This window comes from Schistocerca serialis, chromosome 2, assembly GCF_023864345.2.
Source record: "Schistocerca serialis cubense isolate TAMUIC-IGC-003099 chromosome 2, iqSchSeri2.2, whole genome shotgun sequence".
Classification (NCBI taxonomy): Eukaryota; Metazoa; Arthropoda; class Insecta; order Orthoptera; family Acrididae; genus Schistocerca; species Schistocerca serialis.
The window spans coordinates 1,151,494,990-1,151,522,141 of NC_064639.1; the positions used below are offsets into that span (position 1 = coordinate 1,151,494,990).

The window sequence follows — 27,152 nt, forward strand, 5'->3', positions numbered from 1 at the left end:
CAATTATGTTTCACAAACTGCGACATCGTCGCAAAGAAACGATGACGCCTATATGCAATAAGTTTCCTTTAATTTACGTCTATGGTCACAAATTTTTTTTGTTAACAGATTGCAGGTTTCGGTCTTTAATGACCATCATCAGATTTTTATGAAACAGATCTGTTGATGGTCATTAAAGACCGAAACCGGTAATCTGTCACCAAAAAATTTCGTGACCATAGACGTAAATTAAAGGAAACTCTCAATTATGTCCGACAAATGTTTGGTGGGATTCACGTCGGACGATATGGGCGGCCAACATTCGCTCGAACTGTCCAGAATACTCTTAAAATCCATCGCGACAAATTTTGGCCCGGTGACATGTGCATTCACATGAGGTCGATGAATGGCTGCATATCGTATCCAAGTAGGCGAACATAACAATTCCCAGTCAATGATCCATTCACAGGACCCAATCTATTCCATGTCAACATAGACCGCGACATTCTGTAGCCACCACCGGCTTGATGACAGCTTGAGTTCATGACTTCGTAGGTTCTGCTCACAGTCGAACCCTACCATCGGTTCCTGACAGCTGAAATCTGGACTCATCTGAGCAGGCCACAGTTTTCCAGTCGTCTAGGGTCCAACCGATATGGAGCCTAGGCAATGTAGGCGATGTAGTGCTGGTACCACAAGCATTCGCTTCTATCGTCTGCTGCCACAGCCTATTAACACCAACTTTCGTCGCACTGTCCTAACTGGTTTGTTCATCGTACGTCCCACATTTATTTATACGGTTTTTTCACGCATTGTTGCTTGTCTGTTAACACTGACATCTCTACACAGCGCCACTGCACTCCGTCTGTAAGTGGAGGCCGCCGGTCACTGCGTTGTCGTGGTGAAAGGTGACACCTTAAATTTTGTACTCTGCGCATACTCTTGAGACTGTGGATCTCGGTATACTGAATTCCCTAACGATTTCCAAAATGATATATCCCAAGCCTCTAACTCCAACCGCCATTTCGTGTTTAAAGTTTGTTAACTCCCTTCGTGCGACCATAATCGCGTCGAAAATCTTTTCACGTGAATCATCTGTATGCGAATGACAGGTCCAGCAACGCATACCGCTTTATAGCTTCTGCACGCAATACTGCCACCATCTTTATACGTGCCTATCGCTAACCCATTCTTTTATCGCTTCACTATATCGTAGAAAGGGCAGCACTTGTTCACCCAGAATTTTGAAATAAACCTCTGGTTCGGTCTCCCGGTAACCATAATGAGTAGTTCCAAGAAATGGAACGAAAAATACTCTCAGAGCATAACAGAATAACCTGTACACTCCACACATGCGGTTTAAATGCATATGCGTCCGTCGCTACACTTGACACATTGTATCATCTGAAAATAGTGAATCTTCAGACCACGTTGTATGCCCCCAGTGAGCTGTTCTCCGTTTTTTGTGTTGTTTAGTCCACTGAATACATGAAATTTTGTTTTCAGCTGTGAAAAATGGCCTTTTCCTGAGTACCGAATATCCTTTGCAAGAGGATCCTTTCGCAATGATCGCTCGGAAAATGGATGACATAGACCTGTATTCACTGACAACAGTAATACTTGGCAATCGTCTCCGACAACTGTCTGTTAGAATACCTTTAGGGGCACTGTTCTTATGCCGTGTCACGTGGCCATACAGCAGTCCTTGTAGATAGTTTGTACATTCTGCATTGAAACTTCAAGGTGCTGAAAATGAGTTTTAACTGCAAAATATTCCAAAAAGCGGCACAATTAAAATGTACAGCTTGATCTTCCAAGTTTGAGGCAAATGACGAAAATAGAGAAGTGTTCGAGAAGGTATTGGTTTCTCAAATAAAGCTGTTTTGTGTCAGCCGTCACATGCATTCACTTCGAATGTCTGCTCACAGCAAACATTTCAAAGATAGATACCCTCAATGAAATACGGTTATGCCTTGAGAAAACACAATTTTTCTTATTTTAGTATCCACGCACGTTTCGGACAAATTTCTCCAACTTCAATGGATTCATTTATTCTCTGTTAAATAACATATAAAGTATTTACGCATTGCAGTACATACCAGCTTTTGAAATTGCAGTATTAACATTAATAAAAGTTCTGACACAAATATTAGCAGGAAAAGAAAATGTACACCTTCGTGTTACATTACGGCGTCCATAAGCCTATTTGATAGTTGTAACACAGCTATAATTATTGCCTTCCAGTATATCATCTGCTATTAATAAGTGTTTATGAATATTTTGCTATGTAACTTAGCAAATTTTAGGCCTAATTTGAAATACCGATGTAATTTTCTTTTCTAATGATTTTTCATTTCTCTGTTTCCTGTTTTATAAGATTACTGTTCTTAAATTATGTTGGGTTGTCAACACAGATTTGCTATTTTACTCTCTGATCAGCGTTTCTAAGTTGCAATGCTATTTTTCGGAAAATGTTTAGAATAATGTGCTGATTGTGATTAGGCCTTGTGAAATGGTGAGTGGGGACGGGGCAGACTAAGTATGTCTGTGTGTGTGTGTGTCATTACTTCTGTAGATGTGGCCTTTTCGTGGACTCACCTCCTGGAGGTCGACGGTACAAATTCGCATGCAGGGCCATCCAAATTGAGATTTCCGGAGATTTCCCGAAATCTCTCCAGGCAAAATGTCGAAATGGTTGCTTTGAAATGGCGCGGCCGATTTCCTTCCCCATCCTTAACACAATCCGAGCTTGTGCTCCGTCACCAGTGACCTCGACGAGACGTTAAACCAAATCTTCTTCCTTCATCCTAACAAACGCTCTTTCACTGTTTGTGTAATGTTCACTCGTCCCGCTAACTTGTTTCGGCTGTTCTGGGTGGGGTTTTGAATTCTGTAGTAACATTGGGCTTTGGGTGTCTTTGCTTGTTAATAGATTTGTTTGTTGCTTTGTCTGTGTGTGTGTGTGTGTGTGTTTGTGTTTGTTTGTGGTACACGTGTTTTAGAGCTGAGAACAGGGTTTCAACGCATAGTGTTGTTTACATAAAACTGCCGCCCAGAACACCTAGAACGGAATGGCGGAACAATACTTAGTCGCCCCCCTCCCCACTCACCATTTCACAAAGCCTGGTCACAACCCGACATAGGCCTGCTTACACACAATTTTCGAACAATAGTTCTGTAACCTAAAAACGCTCGACGAACGGTGAAAGAGCGAATCTGCGTTGACAACACAACATAATTAATAACAGTAATGTTATAGAAAAGGAAACAGAGAAACGAAAGAGAAGAAAACATCAGTAGTTATTGGGTATAAAATTTGCCACATTACGTAACTGAAGATTTATAAAGGCTTATTAATTGCAGATGACGTACTGGAAGGCAGTCACTACAGCCATGCTGTAAATATCAAACAGTCACATGAACACCATTATGTAATACTAAGTTAAATATGTTTCCCGTTGATATTTCTGTCAGTATTTTTCTTAATCTAAGTACTGTAATCTTAACAACTGAGGTGTATCACAACGTATAAATTCTTTGTATATTACTTAACAGAGAATAAATGAACGTACCCGAAGATGGAGAAACTTCTCCGTAACATGTATCAGTGAGAAAAATTGTATTTGCTCGGGGTAGAACCACATTTCCTTATTAGATGTCAGGAAGAAAACGCGGACATGAAAAGAGCTTCAGCAACAAAATGATAGATAGCCTCACTTGTTTTAAAGCAAACACCTATAAGGCAATTAGAACCTTCCTAATGCACTACTAGCGTCAAATGCAACCACCAGAAGAGAGACAATAACTTCTTAGTGAAGAATAAGTTACATTACTGGCAATTAAAATTGCTACACCACGAAGATGACGTCCCACAGATACGAAATTTAACCTACAGGAAGAAGATGCTGTGATATGCAAATGATCAGCTTTTCAGACCATTAACACAAGGTTGGCGCCGGCGGCGACACCTACAACGTGCTGACATGAGGAAAGTTTCCAACCGATTTCTCATACACAAACAGCAGTTGACCGGCGTTGCCTGGTGAAACGTTGTTGTGATGCCTCGTGTAAGGAGGAGAAATGCGTACCATCACGTTTCCGACTGTCATAAAGGTCGGATTGTAGCCTATCGCGATTGCGGTTTATCGTATCGCGACACTGCTGCTCGCGTTCGTAGAGATCTAATGACTGTTAGCAGAATATGGAACCGGTGGGTTCAGGAGGGCAATACGGAACGCCGTGCTCGATCCCAACGGCCTCGTATCACTAGCAGTCGAGATGACAGGCATCTTACCCGCATGGTTGTAACGGGTCGTGCAGCCACGTCTCGATCCTTGAGTCAACAGGTGGGGACGTTTGCAAGAGAACAACCATCTGCACGAACAGTACAACGACGTTTGCAGCAGCATAGGCTATCAGTTCGGAGACCATGGGTGCGGTAACCCTGACGCTGCATCACAGACAGGAGCGCCTGCGATGGTGTACTCAACGACGAACCTGGGTGCACGAATGGCAAAACGTCATTTTTTCGGATGAATCCAGGTTCTGTTTACAGCATCATGATGATCGCATCCATGTTTGGCGACATCGCGGTGAACGTATATTGGAAGCATGTATTCGTCATCGCCATACCGGCGTATCACCCGGCGTGACGGGATGGGGTGCCATTGGTTACACGTCTCGGTCACCTCTTGTTCGCATTGACTGCACTTTAAAGAGTGGACGATACATTTCAGATGTATTACGACCCGTGGTTCAACCCTTCCTTCGATCCCAGCGAAACGCTATATTTCAGAACGATAATGCACGACCGCATGTTGCAAGTCATGTACGGGCCTTTCTGGATACAGAAAATGTTCGACTGCTACTCTGATCGGCACATGTTCCAGATCTCTCACCAATTGAAAACGTCTGGTCAATGATGGCCGAGAAACTGGTTCGTCACAATACACCAGTCACTACTCTTGATGAACTGTGGTATCGTGTTGAAGCTGCATGGACAACTGTACCTCTACACGCCACCCAAGCTCTGTTTGACTCAATGCTAAGGCGTTTCAAGGTCGTTATTACGACCAGAGGTGGTTGTTCCGGGTACTGATTTCTCAGGATCTATGCATCCAAATTGCATGAAAATGTAATCACATGTCAGTTCTAGTATAATATATTTGTCCAATGAATACCCGTTTATCATCTGTATTTCTTCTTGATGTAGCAATTTTAATGGCCAGTAGTATAGATTTGTCTGGTGGACGGAAAAGTTAATAATTTAATTACAAGTTTCTGTTGTAAATAAATTTGATTTTTGAAGTATTCATGTATTCTCTTCACAGATAAATCACCAGAATCTAACCGAGATCGACCTGTCTTCTTCATATAAACTGATAAGGGAGTTAGACATTATAGGCCTGGCTAGCAAGACACCCCTGGACACTCTCTCTATCATGGTAATCATGCCATCGCTGGTCAAGTCCCAACTGAAAGAGCCAGCAGTACAGGATTTCATCAGGTGAGTCTATTTCTGCGGTTAAGTTATGTATTTCGGTAAACAGCTTTTAATTACTGACCGTTAGTTTGCATTAAATGTAATATCTTGCGCTCGCGATATCGATTCGGTGGAGATGGCAGAGATGCTATTACGACAAAGAATTTCCGACTGTCTCGTGAAGGACGGGCAGAACGAGCGCAGAATCAACGCCGTTGATGCTCCGGACGCAGTAGCGGTTGCCCCAGGGTTGCAACTCTCTCTGCATTGTTTCTGTGCTACGTCGTTGCTAAGTCCCATGCAGATGCGTGGCATACTGTGTCTTAGCTTTCCTTTCAGGGTCTTCTACCGACGTTTGTTTAGTCATTATTTCTGACGTTTCGCCAGCATGCGTGGCTGGACTTCTCAATGACAAACTCTCCATTGCTGGTGGCGACTTGAGTTGAGTCCGCTCGGACCTGCCCATAATATGCGAGAATATTGCCGCAAAAATCAGAAAACATACGTCACACTCTATTTTTCAATGTCACTTTCAAAATAGTCCCCTCGCGTTTGTATACAACTAGCGATTTTTTCGTTGTGGCAATCAATGGGTCATGTTCAAAATTTGTTGGGACTCTGTTTTAATCTCTTCTATAGAGTGAAAACGCGTACCTGTTAAATTCAATTTCATTAAGACCAACATTTTATTACGTTCCTTTAATTACATGGTAGTAAATCTTCCCTGTGAGTGGCCATATGGAAGAAATTTTGTTATGGATAATTCCAAGGATGTCAGAAATGAAATCATTAGAATCGATTTTACACTGCTGCGAACTTGGAGTACTGGCGCTGTTTAGGACCACATGGACCATGTTCTCTCCTGCTGCGATGGTTGCTCTTTTTTTTTTCTTGTCGAAATCATAACCGTGCACCACCGATTCTTCGGCACTTAACCCTCCACTACACGAGCGATTTTTTTACCTCCGCTACACGCGTGCGGACTGAGAGTCCGCATTGCGTTTTATAACATTTTCGTGAACAATTCTGACATTACAGTTGGCAAATATAATATATTCGAGTCTGGATAACATAAATAAAACAATGAATTCGTAAACACAATGTATTTCACCATCAGTAGTGTACATTAAATATTTTAACTCATAATTTAACCGTAAACCAATGAGAACATTTATTGTACTCGCTGAAATTTACGTTCATTCTGAATTTTCACTGTTTTTCCAAATGAATATTAACCAATACTTATCTTAAGTAAATTAGTTCAGAAACTTTTTCAGAAAACTGTAGTTTACAGCCTCACTGTCCATTCAAGTAAATCACTCGTGGTGGTTGCCATTTTCACTGCACTCACTGCACAGATATGCCCCGACATGTTCAAGGCATACAAATTTATTGCACACATTGCAGGAAAATCTCGTCGGCTTGTTTTTTTTTTTCCTATCACAGAAGTTGCATCTTCCTCGAGCTATTGTTTGTGGAGGTCTAGGAAGAGCTTCAGCTGTTGGTAATCCCAAAATTTCCTTGATACGATTCTTGATGTTCACCGGTGTACTTAGACGATTGACCTTCATTATCATATAATCATGCAACAGTTCTTTGGCAAGACCTTTTAGATAGTCTTTTCTGGGAATTGTTGGATGCGAGTTGCTCTTGTAAATTATGTATTCATTGATTCCAGAAATATTTAGAAGAGAGGAAAAAATTATAAATGGCCATCTTGTGGTAATTCTTGTCACAGAGTATGTACATTTCATTTCATCAACTTTACCCACACCAAATTTAGTCTCGTTGTAAACTGTTATTATTTCCGGCTTGCACTTTTTTTTTTTTTTTTTTTGGAATCAAGACGGATTTTAAGTAACATTAGCCAACATTTTTATATTATATTTTGCCGGTTTTGATGGAATGTATTGTATAAATCCACATCTGCCCCCCCAATGCATCCAGCATTTCATCTATTGTAACTAGTTCTGACAAACTATAATGTTTCTTGCAGTTTTCATTGAACTGATCTATCAAAAATCGGACAGCAGCTAATTTGTCTGTTTCCTTCCGATGAGCTCTGTTTCTGACGACATCAACTCTCAGACATTTCAGAAAGAAACGAAAACGGTTTATGCCCACTGAAAGTCTGAAGGACTCCTCTCCAGTACCATCTGCAGCCCAGAGATCTAGTAAATTTGTGTGTGATGTTCGTAGCACACCCGCCAAGAAAAGGAGTCCTAAACAAGCTTTGATTTCTGTAATTTTAGTGTCTGCAGCATCTCTTTCTCTGGAATATTTAGGACGGATGGTAGCAATGTAAATATTAGTGCAGTGAACAATTTCTTCTAAAATGTCATCTGTGAAGAAAAGTTGCAGACAATCAATTGGACGCTTAGCATTTTTTGCTTCGCCTATGACTCCCGGTAAATGCTTGACAATATTATGTTGATGTCTCTTCTTACTCTTCTGTTTTGGATTAGAGGTCTATGGCTCCATTGCATACCGTCTTTCCCGAAATATAAGTCAAATTTTTCGATAGAATCACTTTCGTCCAGCGACTGTTCACTATCTGAATAGTGATCACTTTCGAATATTGACTCCAGATCACTACATTATTCATTACCAAGCTCTTCATCCAACCACTGCAAAACCTGATCGTCATCCACCGTTTTTCTGAAAAAAAAAGTGTATAACTTATTTCACTAATCGGTGTTGGTCAATTAAAAGCCTCAAATCTTTATGACATTTTGGATAATAAATAAATAAAAAAGTTTCTAAACGTAACTGTCTATGTTTTGTAATATTATAAAGGAATAAACCTCCTTACCTGCAATACATCGTAAAAGAACTCATGATAGAACCGCACCTCACGAGACTGCTGCTTGTGGCAATAATGACTAACTCCAATTGCTGCCAATAATTCGTTACGGAAGGAGATGAAGGTAGAAAAAGCCGCTAACGGATATCTTGAATTTATAAGTGATTGTTGATGGAAAGATAAAACTGAGGACTCACAGTCCGCGGTGCGCGTAACGAAGGGTTAAGACAATGAACGGGAAACTGGTATTATCTCGAATTGTTGTTTGCAGTCCAAAGCACGTCAATGATCTTATTGGTTGACGAACATCATTGTAATTCAGCTCATGTTCAATTTATCTACTAGAATACGCCAGCACGTCCTTTATGATATCATATCGATGTCACAGATAACATGTATTGTCAGCCTTGCCGCAGTGGTAACACCGGTTCCCGTCAGATTACCGAAGTTAAGTGTTGCCAGGCTGGGCTACCACTCGGATGGATGACCATCCAGTCTGAAGAGCGCTGTTGGCAAGCGTGGTGCACCCAGCCCTTGTGAGGCAAACTGAGGAGCTACTTGACTGAGAAGTAGCGGCTCCGGTCTCGGAAACTGACATACGGCCGGTAGAGCACTGTGCTGACCACATGCCCCTCCATATCCGCATCCAGTGACGCCTTTGGGCTGAGGATGACACGGCGGCCGGTCGGTACCGTTGGGACTTCATGTTCTGTTCGGGTGGAGTTTAGTTTTAGTTTCTGTCAGTGGGAATCACTTCATGCACTTTCGTGAGCGTTCCAGAGCTGTGCATGATGAAGGTCAACCTGAGTATTGGTCATCATCCACAAACTCCATCCAGTCAGTGTTAAACCGCCTAGACCACTCAAGTGTTTTAGCTTGGCTCAAATCTTGCTCAGTTAAAGCCAGGCTTACTATGCAGTGAGTTTCAGCTGAAGTTTCTTGGAGGTTAAAGCAAAACTTAATGCAGATCGTATATTTCTTCAAAGCAGCCAGTTCGAAATTCTGAGACACAGTAGAACACGGTGCACAGAAAATAAGCAAAAACGTTCACACTAACATGCTTAACATATAACATATAACAAGATAGCAATATCGACTAACCAGCGGAACAGCCAACTTCCAGTTCTCTATCGAACGAGGCCATTGAGAGACTTAAACAACATAGTTCAAAGCTTCATAATCTGCGTAGGCTGCCTAAGATCCGTAAAGAAGGTGTGTATCCGTGACTATTGGGAGTAATGATGAGACAGCTACCTATAATGTAGCTAAGTACTTCGTTCCTTTAGTCATTCACACCGTAGGAAGTGTCCATATCATATCATATCTGTAGCTATGGGTTTTTTGCAACCAGCATCGCCATCAAAAACCACTCGCGACATATTCATATTCTGTCGTTCACTGTGTGTTAACTATTAGTCCAGCAGAAAAATGTTATGGGATCATTTTGTAGGAAAATTAATGTAGTTAAATTTTGTACTGGGAAACATTTTCGGTGGAGGCCACAGCTTTGGACTTATCCAAGAAAATCTTGGTAGAAAGTTACTTTTGTACGTTTTTCTTCAATAATTCCAAAGCTAATTTCCAGTGTAAACGTATCGCAATACACAATTTAGTTACATTAAATTTCAAACATAAAGGTCCTGTTCATTTTTACTGTGGCTCTAATAGTTATCATGTAGCTAGTGAGAGAATATGAAAATCAAGCGCGATTTGAAGACGTTGCGGGTTGCATAAAACCTATTGCTAGGGGTAGCTGAGTCATCCTGTGTAATTACTGAGCTCTGTCGTTTCGATAGAGATGTTTGTTACGTTCACGCAGGAGAAACCTCACCTCAACTGGCGCTCTGAATCATCCGACAGAATTCCATGGAAAATGACTAGGACCATTTGAAACAGAGTGTGAAACGTAGCAGTGAACATTCCCCAAACTCTCATGGATCTACAACGCGAAACAATCAACTAGGGCTTAGGATGGACCTGACATACCTGAAGACATTTATCGTCTCTTTTCCTCGTCGAACTTCCATAATATGTGATAGGGGCGGAGTTACACAGTATTAGTGCGATGGCTCCTGTTAGTTAAATTCTTCTCCGGTGTGGTTTGCCGTATCTGACAGTTACTTCCGAGCGATGAGTGGCTACTTTCGATCAATAGTAATTATGACTTTGTATAATGTTTAAGCTCTATCATTTCAATTGAGACATGTGTTATGTTTACGCAGGAGAAACCAAACCTTTGACTTGATGATCATCGAGCGTCTGTCTTACCAAGGTTACTATGGACTGCACCACAAGGTTGGTTCCCCACCGCTCGTCGGCTTCGTGACGTTGTCTGCATACTCGCCTTTGTATTACGCCTTGGGTAATCCCATGAATCCAGCCTACACCCCTGAAATCTTGGTGGGCTTTTCTGATCACATGAACTTTTGGCAGCGCATGTACAACACGTTCTTTGCACTACGTTTCCACTATATGTGGTTCTACGAACTACTTCCGCTACAAGAAACGATTATGAGGGAACATTTCGGAGCGGAACCACCTTCTGTTTACGAAACGGAGCGCAACTACAGCCTACTCATAGTCAACAACCACTTTACCACGGAGTATCCACGGCCACATCTACCGAGCGTCATAGAAGTCACTGGACTCCACGTATCGACCAAGGTTGAACGATTACCAGAGGTGAGTATCGAAATCATCAAGGCTGCTTATTCACCACAAAAAATACTGTTTCAGGTATGTACTTTTGCTCGTATAACTAGAGCTATCATTTAGATCAACACTGGTTCCCCATACCAGCGTCAGCAAAATCATCTGCCACTGGAGCTTCTGGAGACGTCATTTTACAATATAGCCAAGTACACCATTCCTGTCACATATCGCAGTCCTCATCAAAAGATGCGTTTTTCAAAGTATGACTAGAAGTCTAAAATCCAGGTTGTATTGAGAAACGAAGAGAACATCGAAAGAAGAAGTCCCAGTATGTTTGGTAGGTGCGAAAGTTTCATGGAGAAGCCTTTACAGCTCCAATGGCAGATGCTACACTAAAGGCGTAATCCACCACCTACCGGCTTACTGAAATTCCAAGTACGTAACTCCCTAGATAATCTTCCTTCTTGCTACGTATATTTGTTGAAAAGGCCGTGAAGGTAAAATTAGATTTTAACTCAACTCATGCAGAGGCTTACGGACAATAGTTGGTTTCTCGCACCGTTCGCCACTGAAGTAGCAAAGGCGTGAAATAACAGTGACAACAAAGTACCCACTGCCGTCCAAAGGCGTGTAATAACAGTGAAATACAAAGTACCCACTGCCGTCCTCGCACAGCAATGATGTAGATTTATCTCAAGAACGCGTTCGTTCTTCCTCAATAAAGTGATAACAAGGACAAATGCAGACATTAATATTTGTAGTGAAATTCCTTCACCAAATTTCCTCCACTTTTCGCATATGAATCTTTGCAGTTAATAGATCATACTAATAAGCCCATGAATCTATATTGTTTCTACATTAGGTATTTTTTGACATACTTGCAATTAAAGCGTCATTTACAATTGCACACAATGACATTTATTGAATCACTCCATCTTCAGGCCACAAGTGGCCCATCGGGACCATCCGACCGCCATGTCACCCTCAGTTGAGGATGTGGGTAGGAGGGGCGTGTCATCAGCACACCGTTCTCCCTGTCGTTATAATGGTTTTCTTTGACCTGATCCGCTGCTATTCGGTAGAGTAGCTCCTCAATTGGCATCACGAGGCTGAATGCACCCAGAAAAATCGCAACAGCCCATGGAGGCTCGATGGTCACCCATCCAAGTGCCGCCCACGCCCGACAGCGCTTAACTTCGGTGACCTCACGGGAACAGGTGTATCCACTGCGGCAAGGCCGTTGCCTCCAATGACATTTATTAAGAAAGGTTCTTAACGAAAACCAATCTATAGGGACTGTGTCATATTCTACATTTGGGTTGTACAGGGGCTGAGTGAAAATTTGGAAACAATGCGAGAATGCATGCATCAACACAAATGCAGGCCTGCAGTGTGCGTCTTTGAGCAGACAACCTTGTAGGTGGGGCAATCGCAGCTATAAGTATTCATCTTGGGTATTAATAACCGCTTCAGCTGTATTTAGTCCTTTATCACTGAGTCACTACCGGTTTCGTGGCACTAAAAGCCACATCTTCAGGTGAACGTATGACTGAAACATTAGACCGCGAAAGCTCAGAATCTTTGTATCCAACAATCGTTGTTCGCCGAAACAAAACACCGTTAAAAGACGGTACGTCATAGATTAAAAACTGCCAGATTCCAGTATAGTGGATGGGATTAAAACAAATCGTTCCGTAGTGATCACTTTTCCGATCCATACGGAACTGTATTTGTGTGGGCTTCCTAAATAACATAAGCAATGCGTACTCATTCATCCACTTGTATCGCCATTCGCTAGTTAAAAGCAAGGCTAAACTCAAATCAAAAAATGGTGTTTTAAACTCAGTGATGCGCATAAATAATACAAAAATTTCTCTCCCTCGGAAGAGCTAACTTAGTATCCTCTGTCGTCTGCAGTTTGTTTTTCAATATCAGTAGCGAAATGTCTTAATATTCTGACAGAGCTGATGTACAGGTATAATGTAAGCTCTGTATGGTTGAATGACTGGAGACTGGCCACTCAGACATGCTTAACACAGAACTATTTCCCGTTCCAAGGAGCTATGTATAAATAGTTCGATGGCTTAGCTACTGAGTCTCCCTTAGTCCACTTTTGGCTGAAATATTGATGGAGAGGAAGGGTGACAGAAATTTAATTGTCATGGGTGACTGGAATTCAAGCGTAGGAAAAGGGAGAGAAGGAAACATAGTAGGTGAATATGGATTGGGGCTAAGAAATGAAAGAGGAAGCCGCCTGGTAGAATTTTGCGCAGAGCATAACTTAATCATAGCTAACATTTGGTTTAAGAATCATGAAAGAAGGTTGTACACATGGAAGAACCCTGGAGATACTAAAAGGTATCAGATAGATTATATAATGATAAGACAGAGATTTAGGAACCAGGTTTTAAATTGTAAGACATTTCCAGGGGCAGATGTGGACTCTGACCACAATCTATTGGTCATGAACTGTAGATTAAAACTGAAGAAACTGCAAAAGGTGGGAATTTAAGGAGATGGGACCTGGATAAACTGACTAAACCAGAGGTTGTACAGAGTTTCAGGGACAGCATAAGGGAACAGTTGACAGGAATGGAGGAAAGAAATACAGTAGAAGAAGAATGGGTAGCTTTGAGGGATGAAGTAGTGAAGGCAGCAGAGGAACAAGTAGGTAAAAAAACGAGGGCTAGTAGGAATCCCTGGGTAACAGAAGATATATTGAATTAAATTGGTGAAAGGAGGAAATATAAAAATGCAGTAAATGAAGCAAGCAAAAAGGAATACAAACGTCTCAAAAATGTGATTGACAGGAAGTGCAAATTGGCTAAGCAGCTATGGCTAGAGGACAAATGTAAGGATGTAGAGGCTTATCTCACTAGGGGTAAGATAGATAATGCGTATAGGAAAATTAAAGAGACCTTTGGAGAAAAGAGAACGACTTGTATGAATATCAAGAGCTCAGATGGAAACCCAGTTCTAAGCAAAGAAGGGAAAGCAGAAAGGTGGAAGGAGTATATAGAGGGTCTATACAAGGGCGAGGTACTTGAGGACAATATTATGGAAGTGGAAGAGGATGTAGATGAAGATGAAATGGGAGACACGATACTGCGTGAAGAGTTTGACAGAGCACTGAAAGACCTGAGTCGAAACAAGGCCCCCGGAGTAGACAACATTCCATTAGAACTACTGACAGCCTTGGGAGAGCCAGTCCTGACAAAACTCTACCATCTGGTGAGCAAGATGTATGAGACAGGCGAAATACCCTCAGACTTCAAGAAGAATATAATAATTCCAATCCCAAAGAAAGCAGATGTTGACAGATGTGAAAATTACCGAACTATCAGTTTAATAAGTCACAGCTGCAAAATACTAACGCGAATTCTTTACAGACGAATGGAAAAACTGATAGAAGCCGACCTCGGGGAAGATCAGTTTGGATTCCGTAGAAATGTTGGGACACGTGAGGCAATACTGAGTCTACGACTTATCTTAGAAGGAAGATTAAGGAAAGGCAAACCTACGTTTCTAGCATTTGTAGACTTAGTGTAAGCTTTTGACAATGTTGACTGGAATACTCTGTTTCAAATTCTGAAGGTGGCATGGGTAAAATACAGGGAGCGAAAGGCTATTTACAATTTGTACAGAAAGCAGATGGCAGTTATATGAGACGAGGGGTATGAAAGGGAAGCAGTGGTTGGGAAGGGAGTGAGACAGGGTTGTAGCCTCTCCCCGATGTTACTCAATCTGTATATTGAGCAAGCAATAAAGGAAACAAAAGAAAAGTATGGAGTCGGAATTAAAATCCATGGAGAAGAAATATAAACTTTGAGGTTCGCCGATGACATTGTAATTCTGTCAGAGACAGCAAAGGATTTGGAAGAGCAGTTGAACGGAATGGACAGTGTCTTGCAAGGAGGATATAAGATGAACATCAACAACAGCAAAACGAGGATAATGGAATGTAGTCTAATTAAGTCTGCTGATACTGAGGGAATTAGATTAGGGAATGAGACACTTAAAGTAGTAAAGGAGTTTTGCTATTTGGGGATCAAAATAACTGATGATGGTCGAAGTAGAGAGGATATAAAACATTGACTGGCAGGGGCAAGGAAAGCGTTTCTGAAGAAGAGAAATTTGTTAACATAGAGTATAGATTTAAGTGTCAGGAAGTCGTTTCTGAAAGTATTTGTATGGAGTATAGCCATGTGTGGAAGTGAAACGTGGACGATAAATAGTTTAGACAAGAAGAGAATAGTCGCTTTCGAAATGTGGTGCTACAGAAGAATGCTGAAGATTAGGTGGGTAGATCACATAACTAATTATGAGGTATTGAATAGAATTGGGGAGAAGAGGAGCTTGTGGCACAACTTGACTAGAAGAAGGGATCGGTTTGTAGGACATGTTCTGAGACATCGAGGGATCACCAATTTAGTATTGGAGGGCAGCGTGGAGGGTAAAATTCGTAGAGGGAGACCAAGAGATGAATACACTAAGCATATTCAGAGGGATGTAGGCTGCAGTAGTTACTGGGAGATGAAGAAGCTTGCACAGGATAGAGTAGCATGGAGAGCTGCATCAAACCAGTCTCAGGACTGAAGACCACAACAACAACAACATTGATGGACCACTTCGGAAAAATTTAAGTAAAACAGTTTCGAGTGCAAATATTACATACTTATTCAGATACGTAGACGATGAAATGTACGCGTGGACAGTCACCACAAAACAGCTCAACTCATTTTTTCGTAACAGAAACAGTCAATACAAAAATACTTAGTGCAAAACGAAAATTGGTAATAAAAACATAAACGTCCTAGATCCAACCATTGACATCAGTACAGAAACCCATTGTTTCACAATTTATAGAAAACGACATTTACAGACACAGATACCAACACCCAGTAACTCACAAAGCAGCTTTCCAATCAATGGTGTGCGGTCTCACATCTCTCCGCATGTTCGTAGAAGATTTCAAAGCAGAGTTTGACGCTATACATTTTTTTTTTTTTTTTTGCCTCAACCAGTGGTTACAGTCCTTTCCTGATTTTCCACATCTTGCATAGGAAACAAACATTGAAAAATATGCCCTTCCTCTATGCTGCTTCTTCTGCTCCTGTCACTGTCTACAGGAAGTGGTGTACAATATCATACCTAGAATAAGTATCAGAGCGTATAGCAAAAGCGCAGAAATCCAGCAACTATAGCAATTCCTACTACGTGAGGAACATCAAATCCCAGCGTCTTTTCAATAGTAAAGATAAGGCCCAGTTACTATCCAACAGTGGGGAATACAAAATTACTTGTCCTGATAGTGATAAGTTTTATACTGGTCAGTGAGACAGAGACATAATATCTACACTGCGTGAACATAAATGTAGCTAGATTCCACACTGTCTGAGCGCTTACTGATCGTCAGCCACAGCTACAGCCCATTTCCTTCACTTAGGAAACAAAGGCCAAAAACAAAACCTGCTGTAAGTCCTGGAAATCGAAAAACATCTGGCTCACAATCCCGATTTATTATTAAATGACCAAAAGCAGTGCAATACTTACTCTTCTGAACTTGGCTCAATCCTCTCAGGTTTCCATTATTTCTCACTCTCTTTGATACTTTTCTTCCATTTTCCAGAATTTATTTATTATACTATTATTGCCTATTGTGCCGTATTTGGCACTGTGTCATAGGTTGGAAGCACCTGAACTGTTTTTCTATGTTGGCCATGCTCCCACTCGACGCTGCTTGTGACCTCTATGACAAAAGGAAGGATTTATCTGCATGAGCGCAGTGCAGAAAGAGGGGGAAGGGGGCGGAGGAGGGGGTAGGACAGCGATGGCGGGTTGGAATGAATACTGAGAGTAAACCGAAAGTTGTCGCTGACTGTGAAGGAATGCTTGACTGTGCCTAAGCAAAAGTTACTGTGGTCTGTCATTGTTTGCGTTTGGCATGAATGCAGTATGCACTTACGGAATGTAAGCAAGCGTGATGCATAGAAATTGTGTGTCGCCACTGTATCAGACATCAGTTCCTCAGACATTCAGTTCCTTGAGGTACTTTCTACTGATAGCTGTGCCTCTATTTCATGATTTGCCATTCTTATGTCATTTCTTTTACAAAACCGTTTCTCTATATTTCACATGCGACGGGAGCTATAGAGATAAAACAGTTTGTAAACACACTTTAAAACAACTGTATTTGCCTGATTTAAACTACTCATTGGTATATGTGCCTTCCGTGTATGATATTGGATACAGATATTTCAATACAAGGTGCAAGGTATATGAGTTCTCATTTCTTAGTTCATGACAATCTTGTGAGGAGTGCATGCTACAGTTAAACCTTGTAGTATTTATTTCTAACACTGGCCTATTTCGAGTACACTACGAGATTTTGTACTCTATCTGTACTATGAAGGAACTCGAAGATGGATGATATAAATACTGGATATAATGACACAACGCTTCAAATCCAAACAAGCTACTCAAAAAGGGAAGGAATCATTCCAAATATTACTTTTGTGTTGACTAGTGGATGATATACCAAGCCATTTCGAATGTTTATTTGTAAGTAAAGCATAAAGAGCTCGGTACAACGTATTGTTATCATTGTTGTGATTTTCCTGAGAGTACACAGTGGTGGAAACCTGCTGGTCACATAACCTAGAGGTCTATTGATTGAAACCACACTCTGCTACCACTAGTCCAGAATTTTCCAGAGCCACTGGCAAAGAAAGTATGCAAACAATTGATTGTGCTACATTTACATTCCCACATGTATTAACATCCCCACAGTTTTAACAAATTTACAACCTGTACTCTATTCAATAAGTTCTCCTAAACTTTATATAGGATCCAAACAATTGGCAAATTAATGGAGCTGAGCCATGACAATTATTCTGTACAGGAATTCAGAAGTAAGAAAACTCTCAAGATTGGTCAAGTAAGTTGTACACAGCTCTTCAGACTTTACTTAACTCGCAAATAAACAATGTAAATGGCTTGGTACAGCATCCTCTAGTGTACATAAAAGTAATATTTTGAGTGAGTCCTTCCCCTTTTGAGCAGCTTGTTTGGACTTGAAGCGTTGTGTCATTATATCCACTATTTATATAATCAACCTTCGAGTTCCTTCATATTAAAGATAGAGTACAATATTTCATAGTGTACCTGAAACAAACCTTGTTAGAAACAAGCACTAAAAGGTTTCTCTGTTGCATGCACCCTGCACAAGGGTGTAATGAACTATGAAATGAGAAAGCATACACTATGCACCTTTTAATGAAATGTCTATATCCAATCTCACACACAGAAGGCAGATATACCACTGAGTAGTTTAAATCAGGCAAATACTTCTGTTTTAAAGTGTGTTTACGAAATTTTTGTATCTCTGGAACTTCTGTAGCGTATTAAATATATACAAACGGTTTTGTGATCAAGTAAATGATTAACTAATGACACAGCTATCAGCACACAGTACCTCAAGGAACTGAATGTTTCAAACAGTGGCGACACACAATTTCTACGCATTCGGCTTGTTTACATTCGATAAGTGCACAGTACATTCATGCCAAGCATAAACATTGACAGTCCACGGTGCGGCCAGCCAGAGTGGCCGAGCGGTTCTAGGCGCTTCAGTCCGGAACCGTGCGACCGCTACGGTCGCAGGTTCGAATCCTCCCTCGGGCATGGATGTGTGTGATGTCCTTAGGTTAGTTGGGTTTAAGTAGTTCTAAGTTCTAGGGGACTGATGGCCTCAGATGTTAAGTCCCATACTGCTCAGAGCCATTTAAACCATCCTCCGTGCGGCAGACCAGCCACTTCTGCTTAGCACAGTCAAGTAAACACACCGTCGATCCATGTCGGGTTTTCCTTCACAGTCAGCTTACTCGCAGTATTCATTCTAACTCGCCATCATTGTCACCCCATTTCCACCCTGCACTCGTGCAGATGAACCCTTCTCTCAGTCAGACAGAAGCACAATCGATAGGGAGCATGGCCAACGTAGAATAATAGTTCAGATGTTGGCAGCGTAGTCAATAGTTCTGGACACGGCACACCATGTACTCCATATATTCTGTTGTCAGAATTGTCAGTTTCAGCTTTTAGTCTGTTTTGTAGCACTTTCCATGTGTAGCATCTCTTCAGACCTGTCTTTAGTAGTGTTGTTGATTACTAATTTATTGTACTGGGATTGGTAACTTAACGTAAAATGTCATATAGGCACTTCGTTTCGTGTGTTAGTGTGAATGCTTTTCCTGGTTTGCTCCCTTTTATATTTATTTACTTTACAGCTTTTTTCTTTTGTAACTGCTCATGATGATCTGGTCTTAATCCAGTAGAACATACACAGTATTGTGTTTTTCATTTATTGTTCTTCTGTTCTACCAAGAGGAGACGAAAGGATCAGTTGACATGAAATTTTATTTGATGTGTGTATACAGTATACTAGGAAACAAACGTAAATTGTATATGTTTCGAAGAACTCAGAGTGCGAAAAGAAGTACACACAGCTGCTACTTGTTGGCAGCAGCAAAGGCTTCAACCCTTCTGGCACTGAGTTGACCTTAGCTTGTTTGTGCCTCTGATTCAGACCCTCCACTCGGCTCTGTACCAGGGGTCCGTAGTCGGACTATGCTACAAATGCTGTGTTCTATGCTACAAATGGTCAGCTCTGCTTTCATCTTGCAAGAAAGACTGGCAGCCTATACCACTTCCGTTAGCCGCTCGAAACCAGAGAGAATTTCTTCTGATCCAAAGTTACACACATCATTGGTACCGACGTGTGCAACCACCTGCAGTTGGCTGCACCCTATGCTCTCCATGTCATCCTGGAGGATCCTTTACACATCTGGAACGACTCCACCCGGTATGGACACGGAGTGCTCATTGGTTTTCTTACCCTTCTTGTCAGCCAAGTCCCTAAGAGGCCCCATAACGCGCTTAACGTTGGAGCTCCCAACTACCAACAATCCCACCCACTGCGATTGCCCGGATCTTGCAGGCTGAGTGGTTTCCTCTGAAACAGGACAGGCGACAGCATCTGGCTCCGCGACAGTGTCAGCCACGGCACGTGGAACTTGTTTGTCATACAAACCGGGGAGGCCCGCCTGGGAAGTCTTTCGTCACCTGCTTCACCCCGGGGGCGACCTCCCGCTTGACCACAGGTGAGGGGGCAGCCTCAGTGCGAGCAGTAACTGGGTTGGCCACCGGTGAGGACCGATCGGAGGATTCTGACGGGCTGGACGTCCGTTGGATCCCTACGGCTGGCCCACAACAGTGGTTCCCATCCACAGCAGCCACAAGCTGTGTAACAGAAGCCATAACAGCCTGAAGCTGAGAGCGAAGTGTCACCAACTCGGATTGCATCCGTACGCAACAATCGCAGTCCCTTTCCATACTAAAGACCGTGGAAAACTAAACTATGCGGATAAACGGACTATCGGCAGGTGCTGGGCAACTCTACTGCAGTCCCTGACGAAAACGCACGAACTACCGAAGCACTCAGGTGAGACTAAATAATTTTTCTCTGATTAGAAACGTGTAATATGTCACAAAATCGGTTTACTTTCCGACTCAAATTAAAACGCGAGAACTGTGGCTATTAGATGTTAAATTTACACTCAAGAAAGCGTCTGTCTCGGTCGGCTGCTACTGAGTGATAATGGTCACACGACGGAAATCAGCATATTAACTACGCACTGTGCAAGCCGGTGGTAGCTCCAGCACGATGTGGCTGTGTTTACATGGTTCGGAATGGGTCCTCTGGCCCAAAGGAACCGATCATTGACTGGAAATGTTTGTGTTCGACTACTTGGAGACCAATTTCACCCATACGTGGAGTTCATATTTCCTAACACCTATGTAATGTCAACGGGCCACTATAGTTCACCATTAGTTCTGGGCAACTTGAGTGAATGATTTGACCACCGAGATCGCCAGACAAGAATCTAATTGAAAATTTATGGAACATAAGCGTGAGGTCAGTTCGTAAGAAAAATCCTGCACTTTCTCAGTTGTACACCACGGCTCTAGAGGCAGCGTGGCTCGATATTTCTGCAGGGGACTTGCAAGTACTTGTTGAGTCGATGTCACATCGGGTTTCTCCCCTGCGCTGGGCAAAAGGCGGTCTGACACAATATTAGGAGGTACCCCATGATTTTTGCGCAACGGCCATGCCGCAGTGGATACACCGGTTCCCATGAGATCACCGAAGTTAAGCGCTGTCGGGCGTTGTCGGCACTTGGATGGGTCACCATCCAGGCCGCCATCCGCTGCTGCCATTTTCCGGGGTGCACTCAGCCTCGTGATGCCAATTGAGGAGCTACTCGACCGATTAGTAGCGGCTTCGGTCAAGAATACCATCATGACCATTGGGAGAGCGGTGTGCTGACCCCACGCCCCTCCTATCCGCATCCACTCCTGAGGATGACACGGCGGTCGGATGGTCCCGGTAGGCCACTCGTGGCCTGAAGGCGGAGTACCTCATGACTTTCGTCACCTCAGCGTGTCTGTCCTGTTGGGCGGTAGTCACCAGGTTTGCTGAGGCCCATCATGGTGTTGAGTACAGCTCCCTTGAAATCATAGTTTCCCTCTTCCCTTAACGGTAATGGAATCCAGACCACACTAAACACGAATATTGTGGAACGATAAACCAAAACATTCCTGCCGTTGCCGAGTTTCGAGCTGCTGCCAGAAGACATTTATCGCTCTTACGCTTGCCATAACACACAATTATCTCCCACTGAAATGCTAGAGGGTGAATGTTGATAGCTACATGATTTATAGCACAAATGTCAGATATGAAGTAGAATCAAAAATAAATAAAATTTTGTTGCAAGCAGTTGCCCGTTTCATACCAAGTTAATCTTCTATATTGTAGAACCTACAGAAATTCATAGACGCAGCCGAACACGGCGTCATCTACGTCAGTCTCGGATCCAACGTCCGGAGCAACGCACTGCCCCAGGAGAAGTTCCAGGCTTTTCTGGAGGCGTTCAGACAGCTGCCGCAACGCGTCCTCTGGAAGTGGGAGAACGACACACTGCCTTCACAGCCGGAGAACGTGATGGTCAGCAAGTGGATGCCGCAACAATCCGTGCTGGGTGAGATTTCATCCTGCTGGTTACATCAAAATTTAAATATGGAAGAGGGTTAGAGTTTTACATTCCTTTGGCGAAAAGGCCATTACAGATGGAATACAAGATTGGACGGAATAAGGATGGGAAGTTAATGGATTGTGTCCTTCTGTAGGGAGTCATTCCGGTTTTCACGTGAATTGTGTTTGGAAAATCAGCGAACACCTGTACCTGGATGTCCGAACGGGATTTGAAAGCCACGTCTCTTGAATGCCAATCCACTGGTTGAGGACCGCTCTAGTTCACACGGCCTTCTTCCTTTTCTAGCGAAAGTATTGTTAAAGAATCAGCTGTCGATCTGTCTAGCAGAAATCTTGTCGAAGAAACCATCCCGAAACTAGTCTTGAAAAATTTAGGTAACACTTTCATGACACAGCCCTCCTATTCGGTTCTAGGATAGTCTTGATTTTGCTGACTCATCTATACTGAATCGTTAACTGTCGTTTGTATGACAGCTGCAGATAAACGATTGTTAAAGCTGTACGAGTTTATCACATAGATAATAGAAGACACAGATTAAACACTTCTTAAACGAAAATATATTTTATGATATGTACCTTCATTTTATAAAAATGAAGACCTCATTTGTAAATGTCAGTGGAAATCGCACTTGGTCTACTGTATTAAGATCCTGATAAAACTTGTAACATTTATTTCTCAATGTTTTCAATACGTCAGGGGAGCTCAAAGATAGTCCCTTCCGATAGAACAAAGGTGATTTCCCTCCTTTCCACAGGAGGGAAAATGTTCCACCCAGCGTAACACTGTAGTGCAGTAAACACATATGTGCCTACACAATCAGAGTTAAGCGAGATATGGATTACGATGGAATATTTTCGGGAAGGACTATGATGGCAAGCCGTTGTTATGCAATGCGAAAGATACTGCATTACGAGGGCGCAGCAAAATCTTCCCGTACAATTATGTACTTACATCCTTTTCACATCGAAGTGAAGCTAATTCAACGAAAACAAAGGTCTATATCTAAATGTATGATTGGGTTCGAAATTTAGTCGGCTCTAAAACAGTGTAAAATGTATCATTTATCCTCGTATAGTAGTTGAAGTTCTTTGTATGCACGTGGAGTTCCACACCATGTCAAAGTGCAGCATGGCGTTCTTTGCCCACAGCTCATCCAAACGTCCGCCTCTTCATTACGCAAGGAGGTCTTCAGAGCATGAATGAGGCGACGTACCACGCTGTTCCACTTGTGGTCATACCTTTCTTCGGCGACCAGCCGTTCAACGCCGCCAAGATTTCGCAGGCGGAGATTGGAGTCAGGCTGGACTACCCTGACCTCAGTAAGGACAACCTGCTGGCCGCCGTACGAACCGTTTTGGAGGAATCAAAGTAAGTTACTCACGGCTCCAAGGCAATATACTGTCACATATGTTATTTCAACGATGTGACACACGTTTCATCACATCTAAACTCGTGAATAATAATGCTTAAGGTTCTAGGCGCTACAGTCTGGAGCCGAGCGAACGCTACAGACACAGGTTCTAATATTCCCTCGGGCATGGATGTGTGTGATGTCCTTAGGTTTAAGCCGTCGGCACACGGACCGTGCTCTCTAACGTTAACGTTGAGCGTGCCAAGTTCAACGTGCTGCTGAACGCTCAGGAACGATGCAACTTGTGCATACGGTACGTGGGCCCGAACGTGGTATACGCGATCGTAACGCACTCCAGCGGCAGTTGAGGGATGCTTCTAGGTCGTAAATCACACTATTTACTCAACGGGCGTGCGTAAATTCTCACGTTAGCTCTATTAAAACGCACATTTTCTTCATCGTCCACGAAAAGGAAAGTACCATGTCCAATCAGTAAGGACAGAGACATATAAAAGTTTCATTACAAACAGTGCGGTACAGATTTGGAATACTTCTCCCCATGAGATAAACATTATTCATCATTCCCACATTTCCGTAAAACCCCAAGGTCAGTGTTACTTAATCACTGTTCCTACCCAGTAGCAGAATCTCTGCAACATGTGAATTACGGGGCGTAAAAGAAAAAGGAGCAAAATATCTTTATACAAGTAGCGCAAGCTCTCCTGTAGATTAAGCCAATCGAACCAAGTCACCCCTCAAAAAAAGGTGAACTTATATTAACATAACATCAAATATTATAGTATATACTTATATTACACTAATAATAAAGTGTCAGAACCTAATAAAAACGCGAATGTTAGGAAATAAAATTTAAGTGTGTCATGACGCGATCCTCCGCCCCCACTTTCAAATCAATACAAGACAATCTACATCTACATCTTCATCCATACTCCGCAAGCCACCTGACGGTGTGTGGCGGAGGGTACCCTGAGTACGTCTATCGGTTCTCCCTTCTATTCTAGTCTCGTATTGTACGTGGAAAGAAGGGTTGTCGGTATGCTTCTGTGTGGGCTCTAATCTCTCTGATTTTATCCACATGGTCTCTTCGCGAGATATACGTAGGAGGGAGCAATATACTGCTTGACTCTTCGGTGAAGGTATGTTCTGGAAACTTTAACAAAAGCCCGTACAGAGCTACTGAGCGTCTTCCCTGCAGAGTCTCCCACTGGAGTTTATCTATCATCTCCGTAACGCTTTCGCGATTACTAAATGATCCTGTAACGAAGCGCGCTGCTCTCCGTTGGGTCTTCTCTATCTCTAATATCAACCCTATCTGGTACGGATCCCACACTGCTGAGCAGTATTCAAGCAGTGGGCGAACAAACGTACTGTAACCTACTTCCTTTGTTTTCGGATTGCATTTCCTTAGGATTCTTCCAATGAATCTCAGTCTGGCATCTGCTGTACCGACAATCAACTTTATTTGATCATTCCATTTTAAATCACTCCTAATGCGTACTCCTAGATAATTTATGGATGTAACTCCTTCCAGTTGCTGACCTGCTATTTTGTAGATAAATGATAAGGGATCTATCTTTCTATGTATTCGCAGCATATTACACTTGTCTACATTGAGATTCAATTGCCATTCCCTGCACCATGCGTCAATTCGCTGCATATCCTCCTGCATTTCAGTACAAGTTTTCATGGTTACAACCTCTCGATACACCACAGCATCATCTGCAAAAAGCCTTAGTGAACTTCCGATGTCATCCACAAGGTCATTTATGTATATTGTGAATAGCAACGGTCCTATGCACTCCCCTGCGGCACACCTGAAATCTCTCTTACTTCGGAAGACTTCTCTCCATTGAGAATAACATGCTGCTTTCTGTTATCTAGGAACTCTTCAATCCGGTCACACAATTGGTCTGATAGTCCATATGCTCTTACTTTGTTCATTAAACGACTGTGCGGAACTGTACCGAACGCCTTGCAGAAGTCAAGAAACACGGCATCTACCTGTGAACCCGTGTCTATGGCCGACTGAGTCTCGTGGACGAATAACGCGAGCTGGGTTTCACACGACCGTCTTTTTCGAAACCCATGCTGATTCCTACAGAGTAGATTTCTAGTCTCCAGAAAAGTCATTATACTCGAACATAATACGTGTTCCAAAATTCTAAAACTGGTCGTCGTTAGAGATATAGGTTTATAGTTCTGCACATCTGTTCGACGTCCCTTCTTGAAAACGGGGATGACCTGTGCCCTTTTCCAATCCTTTGGAACGCTACGCTCTTCTAGAGAGCTACGATACACCGCTGCAAGAAGGGGGTCAAGTTCCTTCGCGTACTCTGAGTAAAATCGAATTGGTATCCCATCAGGTCCAGCGACCTTTCCTCTTTTGAGCGATTTTAATTGTTTCTCTATCCCTCTGTCGTCTATTTCGATATCTACCATTTCGTCATCTGTACGACAATCTAGAGAAGGAACTACAGTGCAGTCTTCCTCTGTGAAACAGCTTTGGAAAAAGACATTTAGTATTTCGGCCTTTTGTCTGTTATCCTGTGTTTCAGTACCATTTTTGGTCACATAGCGTCTGGACATTTTGTTTTGATCCACCTACCGCTTTGACATAAGACCAAAATATCTTAGGATTTTCTGCCAAGTCAGTACATAGAACTTTACTTTCAAAATCATTGAACGCCTCTCGCATAGCCCTCCTCACACTACATTTCGCTTCTCGTAATTTTTGTTTGTCTGCAAGGCCTTGGCTATGTTTATGTTTGCTGTGAAGTTTCCTTTGCTTCCGCAGCAGTTTTCTAACTCGGTTGTTGTACCACGGTGGCTCTTTTCGATCTCTTACGATCTTGCTTGTCACATACTCATCTAACGCATATTGTAAGATGGTTTTGAACTTTGTTCACGGATCCTCAACACTATCTGTACTTGAGATAAAACTTTGAGCCGTCATGTACTCTGTAATCTGCTTTTTGTCACTTTTGCTAAACAGAAAAATCTTCCTACCTTTTCTAATATTTCTATTTACGGCTGAAATCATGGATGCAGTAACCGCTTTATGATCGCTGATTCCCTGTTCTGCGTTAACTGTTTCAAATAGTTCGGGGTCTGTTTGTCACCAGAAGGTTTAATATGTTATCGCCACAAGTCGGTTCTCTGTTTAACTGCTCAAGGTAGTTTTCAGATAAAGCACTTAAAAAAATTTCACTGGTCTCTTTGTCCCTGCCACCCATTATGAACGTTTGAGTCTCCGAGTCTATATCCGGCAAATTAAAATCTCCACCCAGAACTATAACATGGTGAGAAAATCTACTCGAAATATTTTCCAAATTATCCTTCAGGTGCTCAGTCACAACAGCTGTTGAGCCAGGGGGCCTATAGAGACATCCAATTACCATGTCTGAGCCTGCTTTAACCGTGACCTTCACCCAAATCATTTCACACTTCGGATCTCCGTCAATTTCCTTCGATACTATTGCACTTCTTATCGCTATAAACACGCCTCCCCCTTCACTGTCCAGCCTGTCTCTGCGGTATACATTCCAATATGAGTTTAGGATTTCATTACTGTTTACGTCTGGTTTCAGCCAACTTTCTGTCCCTAGTACTATATGGGCGTTGTGACCGTTTATTAATGAGAGCAGTTCTGGTACCGTTCTATAGACACTCCTGCAGTTTACTATTAGCACATTAATATTGTTATTCCCTGTTGCATTTTGACTACTCCTACCTTGCCGCGTCTTAGGAGGC

The 27,152-nt window shown here is 42.4% G+C and overlaps 1 protein-coding gene across 1 annotated transcript in view; it reads left to right on the plus strand.

Moving 5' to 3' along the window:
* LOC126456680 (UDP-glucosyltransferase 2-like) overlaps positions 1–27,152 on the plus strand; it is a 217,885-nt gene that overhangs the window by 16,248 nt on the left and 174,485 nt on the right. The window contains exons 3-4 of the mRNA XM_050092421.1: positions 5,310–5,485; positions 10,487–10,946. Coding sequence (XP_049948378.1) covers positions 5,310–5,485; positions 10,487–10,946 — 636 coding nt within the window. The remainder of the gene's footprint in view (positions 1–5,309; positions 5,486–10,486; positions 10,947–27,152) is intronic.